Below are 14,633 nucleotides of genomic sequence, written 5' to 3'. Positions count from 1 at the left end.
GTTACCAAATACACTTGAAGGACTGTGAAGTGAGCGTCACAAGCCGCGAGCCGTTATTACACAAGTGAGACTGCTTATTTATGACATTATATATACATATACATTTATATATACATATATATGTAACTGTAAGTGGTTCTGTTATTGTATCTGTGATCATTAGCAGTTTCAATTAAGGATTCAATTTGTCCCCGGGGACAAATAAAGGATTTTAAGAATCTGAGTATTTCCTCCACGACTGAGTAGACCTAAAGCCTGAATGCGTCTTCCTGCAGAGGTACCACCAGATATAATCAGACTAACAAGCTTCCCTCTGCAGCAGCGGAGTCCAGTCTTAACATGGATGACCTATGCAACTGCATCATTAACTTAAAGAGCACACAGCTGGATGAACAGGGGAAAAGATGTTATCAAAAGTGATCTGCAGGACCAATTAAAATGGTCTATTCTGAAGCTTAGTACAGAGATGAGTGCTTGCTCACATTCTTCACGTGTGTGTTCATGTGACTGGGTATTCTTGTGTACAGATTTGTACCTTAAAAGGCTGGGGGCATTTTTTTTTTCAACAGAAAGAGCAGAGCAAGTGTACTCCTCCATTCAAACACGTCACACGCTACATAAGCACTCCCCACTGTCTGCTAGGGGCGGGCAGGCTGGCCTGGGCCAACCTTAGCCCCTGCACTCTCTCACACCAGATGTAGGTCGGCGAGTGCTGCAGGGGCTGGGGGATGTGGAGTTTGGGTCTGTGTTTGTTGGGAGTTTGTGTTGTTTGGTGCACATTGTGTGTATGCGTGTTTTCACTTAGACTGAGGGGGGAGATAGAGTGATGATTGTAGCGGATGAGTTCATCATCAAGGACATGGCCCCCAGCGCACTGTCTCCGTTGCTGTCACATTGCATTGTTACAAACAGGTCACATGAAGCCTGACAGCCCAACAGACCAGACGGAGGGGACTCTCACTGGTCCTCATTTGGGCTCTCTGCATTGTTTTCCTTCTCTTCATCTCTCTTTAATTCACTATGCATTAACAGCATATTAATTTCAAATGAATACATAGTGGTTTCAATTTAACAAGCACTGGAAGTTCATGACCTCTCATGCCAGACTCACAACACTAATGACAAGTAGATGAATAAATAATTAACTAAATTAATAATGAAGACTTTTGTTTTTTTTTAATATAGCTGTAATAAAGGGGGATCCTATCCTTGAATCTCAAATGTTAATGCTGAGTTAACAGGATGACTTCAGTGTATGAGCAAGAGATTATTTATGCTCCATGTCACCCAAAGAAGAAGATTAACATGTTGACCGCTGGATTAGTCTTAGTAGAACAGTGAACTTTACACTGGGTCAATCTCTTGAGGATTTATTGAGGGTGTCCATGTATCTCATTCTTGTATTTATCATATATCTAAAATGTGTACCAATTTAATTCATTCTACAAACACGTTTTCATGAGGGATGTCACATTAAAGCAACAAATGTAACTTTTCCATCTTAAAATAATAGGTTCAAAGTTGATTGTACAGCAACTTTCAATAAAAAAGCATCTCTCCCACAGAACGCCATTGTTCCCTGTTTAAAGCACTGTAAGTTTGTCAGTGGGCCACATTTCTCTCTCACGAGAATTGCATATGGCTCTACGGCACGAGCCAGTTAGAATGTCTCTGTGGTGTTTGATATAATGGCTGGGACTAAAAAGAGCAAAACTGAGGAGGAGAAATCGAAGAGGGTGGTGACTGATGAAGTTAAGAAGAGAAAAAGAGAGCTTGATGGCGCAAGAAGCAGGAGTACATACTGTATACCTGCATATATTATTCATAAATGATTGCGACATTAGGCTGTATCAGTTTCATCTTTTTCTCATTTTCAGCAGCTTGACCAGGTGCAGAAAGTCATCCAACCCAAGTTATGTGTCAGGCTAAGATAAATTTAAAAAAAAACAATTTTATGCCCAAAATTGTCTCAGGGCTGTAGACGCAAGTGCTCAAAATCTGGTAACATGTACATTGTAAGTCGCCATTGGTTTCTCAAAAATCTCTTCTCAGCTTGTCAAAAAATGCACATTGTATGTGGGGAAAGTAATAAGAGAGGCATAGAAATACAGTGTTTTACAAGATTGCAGCTGCAGTTGTTTAGTTGGTGCATTTCTGTGTCAGTATGCTAACATGTTCACAATGACAATGCTAAAAAAAATGCTGAGTTTATTTAAGTATAACAGAGCAAATGAATGTCTATACTCACATTAAAACCTATCAGATTTTTTTTCTAACCACTTGCAAACAAAATCAGGAATGTGAACCTCATAGTTTTTCATCCTCTGGGGAACATGAATTTCTGTACAAGATTTATAGCACTTCAACAAACATGATAAAAGAATGCCGTTCACAGAGTACAGACTTAAAGTGATAATGTTGCCTGACCAAAAATAGACAAGATTATGTTGGTGAGAGACTGCAGATGTAAATTAGCTCTGAGCGAACTCTGGTACAATACATCAAATGGCAACATTTATGTTTAATATTGTACATGGTCCCTTTACAATAAAATTACTGTTAAAAAGTTTATTGGGCTTTGGAGTGATTGTTTGGCATATTTTGTTACCTTTGGACTAACTGGTTATCCTTGTTTACAGCGTATTTGCTAAGCTGGGCTATTATCTCCTCGCTGTCGATTAACACTGACTGGAGGGTAAAGGACAAGTTATTATCTTACTCCTGGCAAACCAAAATGTGTATTTCATAAAATTCTCATTTGACCATATAATATTTATTGTTTAGCTTATTCTTAGGAACCAATGTCATTCCTTTTCCATGTCAAGTACATAATTTACATTATTTTTTTTGCCAATAATCCCCGTTTTAGATTTGCTGTTTTAGCTTTAGCACATCCCCGCTCTGTGAAGCAATCTCTGGTGAAGTTTCTCTAATCTAAACTGATTACAGTGGTGATGACAGCCTTCAGCACTGTGTGCCAGTTCCAGCACATCCCCCACACTCTCCTCTTCCCCCCTTTCACCATCACAGCTGATTGCACTGCTGAAGTACAATTGAGCGATTAACCCCGTCTTTTCCATGGCCATAAATAGAAGCAGCATTCAGGCAATGAACAAAACAATGCTGAATGTTTCCACCATTGTTTTGGATCAGTGGAAACGGCCAGTGTGTCCAAAGTCACTTTAGAGGTCTGCTGTGAATGAACTGAGATACACAAGCCCGGTCATCTTCAGGCAATGAGCTACATATACCATAGCCAATGATGCATGTTGTAATAATGTATTAATGATGCCCATTTACACTTCAGTTGCTTTTCACATTGTGAAGTATTGGTTTTTTAAGGGCCTTCCCTGCCACTCACTACAGTGGTTTAGATCATGTGCTTAAATGTGCCATCAGTTGGACTGACATTAAAGGCCAAAAACAAACTTGGCCTAAAACCCTGATTTCAAAGCCTGTCGTGGGGAAAACAAGTACAATTACATTTTCTTGGAAAGAAAACTGGACCCACAATTGTTATACATTTAACAGAGTTTGTATCTTTGTTTGGCTTGCAAACATAATTTCTCTTCTTGCTACTTTTTTGGGGAAAAGTTGGTCCAATGGTGATATGTCTTTTAGTATCAAGTGAAGGACTGTTGGTGTTGTTTGGTTATAAAAATATACATTACTCCATTAAACTGCTCCAACAATTAAACATGTATTCAAACACTGTAGGCCAACCACTCCAGAGACTCTGGAGAAATGGAGCTGTTATGAAGAAAAACTTTGTCTGACAATTCACTTTTCCACTCTTTCAATCTAGGACAACGGACCAGATTAGTAATCCTGTACGGTTTTTGCGTGTTCTTTTATACAATGACAATAAAGTGATTTTCTATCTATCTTAAGTCCTATAAGTCAATCAATAAGGGTATTATATTGCCATTTTCTAAATCCTGGTTTTCCAAGTAAGTGTTACAGGATTCATCATTTTAAATTGATGCATCTTTGCAAAACAACAAAAACGTGAATGACGCGAGCCGAAACATTTAAACATGAATTTTGAGCGTCATCATCCAATAGAACAGACACAAGTATTAAGAAAATAGATGTTTATTGAGAACTGCCCAGCTCATTAGTATCTGTAGTTTGTTGTGACACAGAAAAATACAATTACATTACAAATAGATTTTCTCCAGGAATTCAGATTCACTATTTGAAACAATCTGATATCAAAAAATGTTTAAAGAAAAAACAGCAGAACTATCTGAACTCAAAACAACCTCTCATTTTTATCTCCTCAATGTAATGTGAGGACTCGTCATTTTATCACCACATGAACTGAGGGTTCCAGTATTGAAAATGCAATGTGCTCTTAGAAATGCAATGAGGTAATTTGCCATCACCAAAGGTCTGAGCAGTAAAAAAAATACTATTTCTTGTTTCTAAATGAAATTGTAGATGTAGGTCAACAGTTTAAGCCATCACATTTCAGATTCTGGAAAATATCTGGCTAGTTTCATATATTTTGTGTTTTTATGTTAAGATGTATAGTATATTGTCCCACAATAAAACCTTTCAATGCAGCAAAGTAACAGAAAAAACATCAACAGTTGCACATTATCACTGATGGTATTGCAATTTATTATTGCAAATTAAAATCCTGCCAATAAGAAAAATACCAAAAACACCTGAAGAAGCACAGTTCAATAGCGGTCATTATGTGGTCTCTGATAATGGGAGTTGTATCCCTGGTTGGAGCTGGGATGGCCTGATTGGTGCCCACTTCCATGGCCCCAGTGCCTGTCTCGGTCTCTGTCTCTACTTCGGTCTCTATCTTGCCACTGTTGCTGTCCACGATGGTCCCCTCGCCAACCTCGGCCTCCTCCCCAACCTCGGCCTCCACGTCGATCTTGATACCTGGATGAAAATCGATATCAAGTTTGCAATTTTCAACACACAAAACAAATACATGCATGAGATGAAACATGTAAAACTAGCATAGACTAAATACAGTTAGTTGTTAAAGGGTTCTTTGGCTCAAACAGACACTCTGCTGATTCATTTTTGCCTAATATTGTTTTTTTATAAACTCAAATCAAACTGATGTCATTTAAATAAGTAAATGTAGCTCAGATCTAAAAAAAAAACCCCAAATTGATTTCTCTTGAACTCGTCATCATCATCTTACACCTTTCTTCACAATTATACGGCTCCACCATCGCACCTTTTGAGCAAATTCAGTTTAGCTGACAATCTGGTTATGTCTTAATGCTGCGTTCCAGTTGAACTGGGAAATTCAGAGTTCCCAGTCACAAGTGTCAATTGGAGCGTCTCCTGAAGTCGTATTTACTAGTCAAAAAGTCGGAGCTACTCAGTGTAGCCCGAGTTAGAATCCAACATGGCTGCTACGTGCATCAACCGTACGTTAAAGCTGCAAGTGTTCATCAGCCACTCGCTCCTCTTTTTGTGTGATTAAATCAATCACATCGATAGTACTGTGACAGTTCTCTCAGTAAACATGTTGTCACGTTGTTTTTCTGCACAAACCATCACGTAGTGTTTTGTTATTGTCTGGTATAAGCTAATAAAACAAAGGTACTCCTGGAGGTGTCCACGTTGCTTTTCCGACTTCCAACACGCTCAACTCAGGTGTGGCCTCATTCCCAGCTCAGAGGGGAATGGAACGCAGCCTCGGAGCATTAAAAAGCATTTAAGGACCTAAACATGCATCTTCAGAGATTAGTATGTTTCGACTTGCTTTCAGTCATATTGTTCTTATTTATTGACTCTAATGTTGTATTTGAGTTGAATATACTTGTGAGATTAATCTGTTAAATTAATAAATATAAGCTTAAATGAGAAGAGAAATGTGTGAAATCTATTCAGACTCATGTTTAAGTGATCTTATAGTTTTTCCTCTGTGATTCTACTAATGTTTTTGTAAAAACTATAAAACTCAAAAATTGCTCTTTGGAAGCACAAATACTTATAACAACTTATAACACGATGCTTAAGATCAAACTGCCAATTTAGTCATTTTTATTGGATATATTGAAAAACTATTATTATTATTAAGTAAAACACTGGACAATAAATTTCAACAAACTATGGAGCCAAACAGAAAGTCATATTTCTAACAGGTCAACCAATTTCATGGTACAACAGAAAAAGCACCTCATTAGCCCTTATTTTAAAACACTTCTACTACCACACCAGTACATTTAAATATGATGGCTATACGTCTGTGTGATTTATACCATAATAATTCACAGCTCTTATCCATCTCTGTAATAATTTCAATAAACTTTAGACTTTACACTGTGGCTTTTAGTGAATGCTGTGCTGTCCTTTAAGTCATGATTTGGCTTCGTCTCATCTCCTGGGTGGAGAAAAGGTTGTGTAGCTAAGATCCTGACCTTTTTCCCTCCATCTGAAGTTCTGCAGTGTTAAACATTCAAGTACAAACAGTGAATAAAAGAACAACCAAGACTGTGAACACTTTTAACCTTTCCCCTCTATTATTAGTGTCTTGTGTTACTTGTGTCTTTGCATTTCATTTGCAATGTCTTTCTCTGTTACCGGTTAAGAGCAACACATGGAAACTGGCATCTTTTACAACTGTAATTGCAGCTGACCATTAATGTGCACTGTCCCTAACAAATAAATAAACTATATGCATCATGGTCATCACTATACTTTAATAACTCTTTAACCTGTAAATATTAGCATGTTCTCCTGACTGAGGTTTTAGTAAGGACTATCAATGAACCCTGATTTAAGATTGGAAGAGCGTGCGATGAATCACCTGTTATCCCGGCCTCTGTTGCCTCCTCCACGACTCCTCCAGTCCTCCACCACGGGTGGGGGGTCTGCGGGCCGGCTGACGTACTGCTGGTATTCAGGGTCCTCTGATGAAAATCTGTGGCCAAACATCTCCTCCAGGGTCTGCTGGTTCTCCATAGTCTCGGCCATCCTGCAAAATAACACATGACCCGGGTCCAATGAGTAAATACAGCAGCACAGGATGCGTTTCTAGTCCTTGTGCTAGCTAAGCTATCAGACACATTCAGTCCAAACGATCAATCGGGACAGATTCAGACGTTGTTATCGTGAGCAGATACGACGCTGCGATTCTAATTAAAAATGAATGACTTTATGTGCATACATACCTCTGTCAAACTTAAATTATTTAGCTTTAGCTACACCGACAATATATGCAACTAAGCGACTTGACGAAACAAAATGCAGAACGACGCAGTGCATCACGGAAAACATTCCCCCCCGGAACACATCTAGAAGTTTTAATAGTTCCGCAAGCACGCGCACCTGAAAGTGATTGACGGCTCACCTGCAAGCTTGAAACAGCCGACCGACCATTTACATACAAAACGTGTTCATTTTGTAATTTCATTATACGTGATACAATCAGACCCAAGAATTGGAAACATATTTAAAGTGGGAAAAAAACTAGTTAGGAAAAAAGAAAAAAACACAAAACTAATTAGTGGGAATGGTCTTTACTTTTATCAAGTCGGCCTAGGTTTAATGTTATTTTGTCTAATTAATGAGAAAGTGCCAGCGACTGAAACCATCATCAATTGAGACATGTAAGTACGTAAAAATGTGTTTCTGGGCCAAACTGCTTCTTTTCTCACTTTTATAAAGCGGGTTATGATGATTGATTTCGTTTTAAATGTGTAGTTTCAGACAACAGTTTGGAGGTAAAACCGCAGACAGTACACCACAGGTTGAAAATAATGTGGGTGGCTCTGGCAGGCGCGTGAGCAGGTGAGAGCCGCTCCGTGTCGCTGCTGCTGCCCTTCAGTGAAACACAATCCCGCTGGGGAGGACGAAACTATGCGCAGCCACTGAGCAAGCAAGCAGTGAAACGCAAACATTAACTTAAATTATCAGCGCCGTGTGTTTGAAGGCAGCGTGGAAGGCGTTAACCCGACGTGGGATTAATTCTCCTGTGTGTCTAAAGAGGAAAAACAAACAAGCATTGAGAAAAAACTTCCTGAAACCAACGGGGTTTGGTGAGCCTGAGCTTGACAACCCGGTGAATCGAGTTTGAGAAGAAGTGCTGTCATACCAGTTGTCTCTCAGCAGCCAGCAAGAGGACTTATTCGAGGCTGGTGGACAGGAAATTAACTCCGTGGACCGCTAATAAACTGTGGACTTTGCCTGCGCGTTAAGACATAATTTCCCACTCAAGCGACTGCCGATAGCGCCTTCACATTCATACGAGTTGTTCCTCAAGTCCGCGGCAATGGGGTAAGTAATCCAGAGAGCGCTGCCCTTCAGTGCGGCTCTAATGACACCTGCACTGTCTGAAATTGTGGGCGAGTGTTTGGTGAAAATATGGCAATATCTCTCCAAACAGTCCTCTCTCAAACAAGACAATATTCCGATTTTAATGTCTTTAGTGATGCAATTGTTTCCCAATGCCTGCCTGAAGGTGCTGGGAGCTCAGGAAGACCCTCAATGTACTCTTTTATTGCCACATTATTAGGCAGCATGGGAATGCCCATGTTTTGGAGATATTTCATAGACTATTAAAAAAATAAAAACAAATGCTACATTTCTGATGAGAGAAGTATTTTTTTATTTTGTTAGTATAATGTTATTATGTGAATAGGCCTTTATCAGTGTGTAGGATGATGGTGTGAGGGAGTCATGATATGGAGGTGTCAGAGTCAACACAGCCCACTAATAAGAGATGGCACTTTTGGGAGTGTGTATGTTTGTGTCTGTTCGGGTGTTTGTTATCCACAGGACTGGAGGTACAGTGTGTGTACTCCCACAGTTGTTTACAGGGCACAGAACCTTATTTTGCCTCCATAGTGTGATGTGAATGTTGAGTCTGTGGCTCAATGCCATAGTTATGCAATCACACCACCTCTCCTGAAATCTACATACGTTGCAGTTTCTTTATTCTCTATATTCCTGTTAAAATTACTTTTGACTTTAATTAGGATCATTAAAAAAAATACATTTCAATCGAAGAAAGAAGTTCACTTTCTTTTACAACAAAACCTATCCCTGATTGATTTTTTTTTAAAACTTTAAGAGACCTTGACATTTGTAAAAAAAAAAAAAAAAAAAAAGTCAAGGTTTGCATAATCACACAAATTGAATGCTTAGTAATGAGGTAGGTATACCTAACACGTCATAGTGCTTTATTTTCCTCAGCAGAGATTCATTTTTAATGAGTAAGAAACCAGTTCAGCAGTCATGACTCCTTAAGAGTTTCGCTCACTCATTCAGCAGGTTTGAAACTCACAGGGGAGGTAATAGTTTTCTCATGATCTTGGCTCATCAAACCAGTATCAAGGCAGCTAGTCGAATACAGGTGGCCACACCTACTGACAGAGACATGGCAACATGTTTTCTTTTTCCAGTTGCCTGGATTCAGTGAATGCCAACTAATAGTATCAAATGACTGCTTTTTCTAAGGTTCAAACCCACTGGACACACACTATAGGATGTGATTAGGGCTGGAAAGGATTTTTTTCCTTATGAAATAAAATGTTAAATGATCTTGATGAAAATATCAGATAGTGAAAAATGCCCACCACAAGTTCTTAGGGCCCAATTCTGAAACAGACACATACTGTAAATGTCTCTCTAAGATAATGATCATAATCTATTTCTAAAATTGCAAATGACTAATTCTCATCAGATTGACTATTTGTTCCAGCTCTTGAACTGAATCATGATTTGGTTAGTCACTTAATCTGTGAAATGTCAGAACATAGGAAAAAATTCTCATTGCAAGTATCAAATGACTCGTGTTCATGGCCAAAAGGCAAAAACCTGAAAATTCTGAAACGTTGAATTTATTTATGATCAGAAGAAAAAAAGACAAAACAAGCAACAGCAATATTAAACAAGCAAATATTGACATTAAACGGGTTCATAATGATTTGTATATTTGTGATCAGTTTTTTTAATTGACTGATTCAATAATCAACATTTTATTATGGGTTGCAACCACAGATAGATTTAAAAGCCTTTGTAACCTAACTTTTTGGTTTGTGGACGACAACCAAGAACTTTTTTTCTGCAAACTTTATAAAGTCTCTCTTTACATTATGCATGTTTTTGTCTCTGAAGGTTTTGAATTCTAAAAAAAGTGTTAACATCACAAGGTGAAACAACCAACCCTTCAGGGCTATATAAGCTCAAGTCCATTTACCATTTCACATTATAAAAACACTCACCTTCTTATTGGATAAGTGTTTTAAAATGATTTTTTTTAAAATAGTGGTTGACTATATTTTTTGTCAATCAACACCACAGTTTCATTTGAAATCCTTTCAGTATTTCTATTTTTAAGTTTATCTCAAATAAAAGTTTAACCACAGTTGAATCCACATGCGTGCATAAATGTGTGAGACAATGCTGCCTGATTACACTTTGTAATGACGCAGGATGTCCTGCCCTAAATGAAAAATCGTTAGAAATGGATTTTGCGTGATTGAGTGTTTTCAACTGCAGGGACTATCTATCTTTTTTTTTTTCCTCGGGTGTCCTTTTGCCCCACTTCATTCCTCCGTGGAGTTATAAATTCAGTGCAAGTCATGCAGTATGCACACACTTCAATAACAACCTTGGATCTTTTCTACTACAGATCTCTGATCATGTGATCTATGAATGCCTTTCTGACCTTGACACTTGTCATTGATCACATCATTTCCACATGGTTTATATGCATATTGTGTGTGTGCAGCATGCATGATGGGCATGTTCCCAACTGGGACATGAAGGATGTTGAATTTAGATAATTTTAAAAAATGTGGATAACAGTGGAGATAGTAATGTAATTATATTTTTAAGTAAAGTAGTATTACTTAATAAAGACACTGCTAAAAACAACTCTCCTCTCTGAAGAATCAGTCAAACATAAGTAACACAATCAGCATATTGCTGTTTAAAATACTCCACGCTCGGAGCAGTTCTAACACAGGGATGGATTATAATCTGGCTGGCCAGAGACTGACTGCTGAAGGCTTAACACTCATTGATTAGGCTCTCCGACGTGACGTGACTTTGCGGCCCAGGCAGGAGAGAGGCTGTTGGCCTAATCTGATTCTATGTTCTCTGTCTGTGACTGCAGGCTGGAGGTAATGGTTGCTGAGATGATTTGGGGAGTAGAAGCAGGTCTTACTGTTTAAGAATCATGGGTAAATGAAAGGGGACAGACTGACGGCGGATTGGACATCTCCTCACCAGATGGTTGAGGCCTAGGAGGCCATCTGCTACCATGCTGTGCTTCTGTGGAGGCTTCCTTACTTCCCTTTTCTCCCAGTGCTGAGATTAAGTTGGACCCTGTGTCATATTGCCTCGGTGTGAAGGAGGAGGACCTGCTGTGGTTGCTGGTTTGAATCTGGCTGGTTGCCTCTGTTGCATCAGATTCTGTTCCTCCACTATCCCTGTTTAATGAGCTTTACTGGCATGAGGTCTGTTCAGTGTACATTTGATGCCAAAACATGAAAAGTATCAATGAAGGTGACCTTTGATGAAGACAAATTAGAAATGGTGAACAATGTAAACGCTGAACAAAGGTAAATATACAGCGGAACCAATTAATTTGAAATTTAGATTTCACAGTGAAATTATGTAGTAGTCATTGCTTGGCCCACAGTGTTTACACAAAAAAAAGTTCTAGTGCACTAAAAGATTGTGTATGTTTTAATATTTCTGAAAATGTGAAAAATGTCGTTCAATCCATCATCTCTTTCTTGTGGTATGGAGTTTATTTTGTCTTTTGGGGCTTTGAAATATTTTACAAATGAATGGATTTAAAATGAAAACATTTCATAATAACCCCTTATGAACACAGTGCACATTTCAGGGGTCCACAGGCTACTAAAGACAAAGTTGCTTTGGTCGGTGAAAGATCCAATCAAAGTTCTATGAACTCGACATAATGTGGTAGAAGTCATTTCTGACTTCAGGCTAGGCATTCACAACTCGCATTTCAAGTAATGAAATGAGTGTGTTTTTTTCCCCCCAAATGATGAATTGTCGGTCATTTAATTGATTTAGTCACTTCATTGTAAGCCTCAAAAAGTGCATCAAATAGCTCAAGTGATGAATGGAACTACAGAATCAATTTGAGCCTAAATAAACAACAAAAGGTTCACTGTCGACTACTTCACTTCAAACAACTTTTTTTTTTTTTTTAACTTTTCAGTCCTTACTTTGACATGATGATCTTATTGCAGCAAATAATGAAAGTGGATAGGGGGGTGACCCATGTTGCTTGTGTGGGATTTTAGATATTGTGTTAAGGATGAAATACACCTTTCAAACAAGACTTCCTGGTGTGTAAGACGTTTTTTGAAATGGCCAAATAGGGAAAAAAATCTTCATGAAATAGGATCTTAGTAGCGGTAATAACATGATAAATTCACTTATTTTCTTCTACAAATCTTTCAGTTTGTTTCCCTCATTACATGGTACAGTGTCTGTGAGCATACAGGAGAAGTTGCAGGTATAATCCTGCAGAGCTTTCCACTCCTACCTACTTTACTCTGACAAAGCATAGCTCTCACTAATAAGGCGACTCTGCTCTCCGGCTTTCCTCGCAGGTTAAATGACAGAGAGCCATTCTGTAGGATTAAAGCGGCTAATGAGAATTCAAGTAATTGAATTCAGTTTCTTGTATTCATGAATGAATCCTGTGTCGGTCATTACAACACGTTTTCTCCTAATTTACTATTCTTAAACTACCCGGGTCATTGGATCCGTGCACCTTGCGACCTAGATATGAGTTTCTTTTTTTCCATCTCTGACAGATTGGGGAGAAGATGTTCTTTTGCTGCTCTGTGCTGCAGAAAAGCAAATTGAAGCGTATTGTTGTCAGTGTCTCCACAGAAAGTGAGGAGGGACAAATGTCTGTATTCCCCTCTGCACTGTAGATATTTGACAAGTGACTAATGCAGCTTTTGTCACTAAAATCCTGTGAAACAACGCAGCACTTAGGTTCAAGGACAGCAAGTCCAACATACTCTGTTAGTCATATAAAGATATTAGAAACTGTGTAAAAATACTCACTGATTATTAAGTGAAGCATGTAAAATCAAAAGTAAAATGAATTCTGAAAAGAGGATCGATCTAGCTCCCCCTCATTGAAGATTTCCATATTGATCTACACCCAAAACCCCTTTATGCCGAGGACAAAGAGTGGTGTGCATCAGGATGGCTAGCTTGAGACTCTAAAGGCCAGACATTTTGGAAAAATGAACATAAAACAACACATAGAGCGAACTGGATCTGAATAATTGATGTAGCCCTGTGAATGTCCTGCTTTAGTGCCCGTTTGATTTCAGAGAACCTGATCTTTTTAAATTGGACACAACGGAGCCTGGAGAGGTACAGTTATGTTTGATGCCTACAGGTTACATAATGTACTTCTGTTCAGTATGAACATCACGCTTTAAAGGCTCCCAAAGCCGTTTGCTTTGTTGAAAAGACAGTCTGTTGCACAGACTGTGTTTCAGCAGGTCACTGAAAATAACATGATGCATCATTCAATTATGATGTTGGTTCAGGTTTATTGTTTTGGCTCTGGAGAGTTCAAGGGGGCAGAACATATTTCTAAACAGGCCAAGGACCCAATGAAATTCCCCTCTCAGGGAGATGTTGTCTCGGTAATGAAGAGATCCTGTTATGGTGTTAAAGGCTCGTTCATTTGACTGGGCCTGTGGGTCTGTACCCAGAAGTACCTGGATGTACCGATGATCAGGAAATTTGTTCTCAGGCCATTTCATACTTGATATTTTAATTTCCAGCATTGCAACATGGTTGGAACCCTTTTACACACTTATCCGTCTTTGTGGAGTGATGCTTAAATTGTGTTGGGTGGTTTCCTGTTCAAGCAAAATGACGTGCATGCTGCAGATATTTCTTCAACAGGTTACAAACCTTGTTTTAGTTCTGTAAAGTGAGTTTGAGCTCAGATCCCAAATGACTTATTGATATCTCACTGACAGGTGTCTGGTTCAGTTGGACAACGAAGTAGGCGACTGTGACGGATGAGGACATTTTGTTTGGGGAATGAGACCAGACTGGATTCCAGTGCTCAGGAATCTAGCCGAGGCTGTTTTCCCTCTCACTGAAAAAACAAAACCAGCAAATCTGAATTCCACAGGTGTTGCAAAACTCCAACGCAATTTGATTACAGCTCCTCGACTCCGCTGTTGTTGCTCACCCTTTTTTGTATTTTATATTTTTCAAAGAGGATTATCCCATCCTCAGCCAACTTGGGCAATGTGTAGGCTAACCTTTCAAAAGGATTTAAGAGAATAAGAGGCAGACTGGTTTAGTCATGCATCACTTAGAATATCACAGCTCCGTATACCGTACATGAAATGTATTGCGCTTATTTGGCATCCTCTCTTGCCGCAATCGACGTTGGATATCTGATTTTGTGTGCAGCCATAACTGTTTGGGAAATCAATTTATTAGCTATAACACAGAGCTTTGCGAACAGTTTGACACAGTCCTCTGTTTTTCATTATTCTTGGTTCATGGCTTGTTTGCTTCATCATGAGTGCGTGGATGGGCCTATAGTGGATGTGTAGGTGTACGTAGGCACAAACACAGCGGACTAACTCATACCTGCCCCACCAACACAGACA

At 38.9% G+C, this 14,633-nt stretch overlaps 2 protein-coding genes across 3 annotated transcripts in view; one reads left to right on the top strand and one right to left on the bottom strand.

Annotated features, from left to right (window-relative positions):
• Positions 1-4,079: 4,079 nt before the first annotated feature.
• On the bottom strand, positions 4,080-7,259 carry LOC306821117 (RNA guanine-N7 methyltransferase activating subunit-like). The gene is made up of 3 exons (XM_079339326.1): positions 7,155-7,259; positions 6,791-6,958; positions 4,080-4,902 (listed from the first exon to the last, which is right to left on the bottom strand). Exons 2-3 carry the CDS (start codon positions 6,955-6,957, stop codon positions 4,689-4,691), a joined length of 381 nt encoding a protein of 126 aa, XP_079195452.1. The 5' UTR covers position 6,958; positions 7,155-7,259; the 3' UTR covers positions 4,080-4,688.
• A 108-nt stretch (positions 7,260-7,367) lies between these two features.
• Positions 7,368-14,633, top strand: part of homer2 (homer scaffold protein 2) — a 31,205-nt gene continuing 23,939 nt past the window's right edge. The window contains exons 1-2 of one of the 2 annotated variants that reach the window (XM_079339324.1): positions 7,368-7,592; positions 7,687-8,259. In XM_079339324.1, coding sequence (XP_079195450.1) covers positions 8,255-8,259 — 5 coding nt within the window. In that variant the 5' untranslated portion in view covers positions 7,368-7,592; positions 7,687-8,254. The remainder of the gene's footprint in view (positions 7,593-7,686; positions 8,260-14,633) is intronic. The other variant, XM_079339325.1, reaches the window with a different exon arrangement.

Source organism: Symphodus melops, assembly GCF_947650265.1.
Source record: "Symphodus melops genome assembly, chromosome: 3".
Lineage (NCBI taxonomy): Eukaryota > Metazoa > Chordata > Actinopteri > Labriformes > Labridae > Symphodus > Symphodus melops.
Note: the sequence above shows the minus strand (reverse complement) of the source record. Positions and strands in the feature narration are given on the sequence as shown.

Coding starts and splice junctions, on each gene's coding strand:
- LOC306821117 (XM_079339326.1), bottom strand. CDS start 6,957: ATGGCCGAGACTATGGAGAACCAGCAGACCCTGGAGGAGATGTTTGGC. Junction 4,903..6,790: donor AACAGAGGCCGGGATAACAG/GTGATTCATCGC, acceptor ATTTTCATCCAG/GTATCAAGATCGACGTGGAG.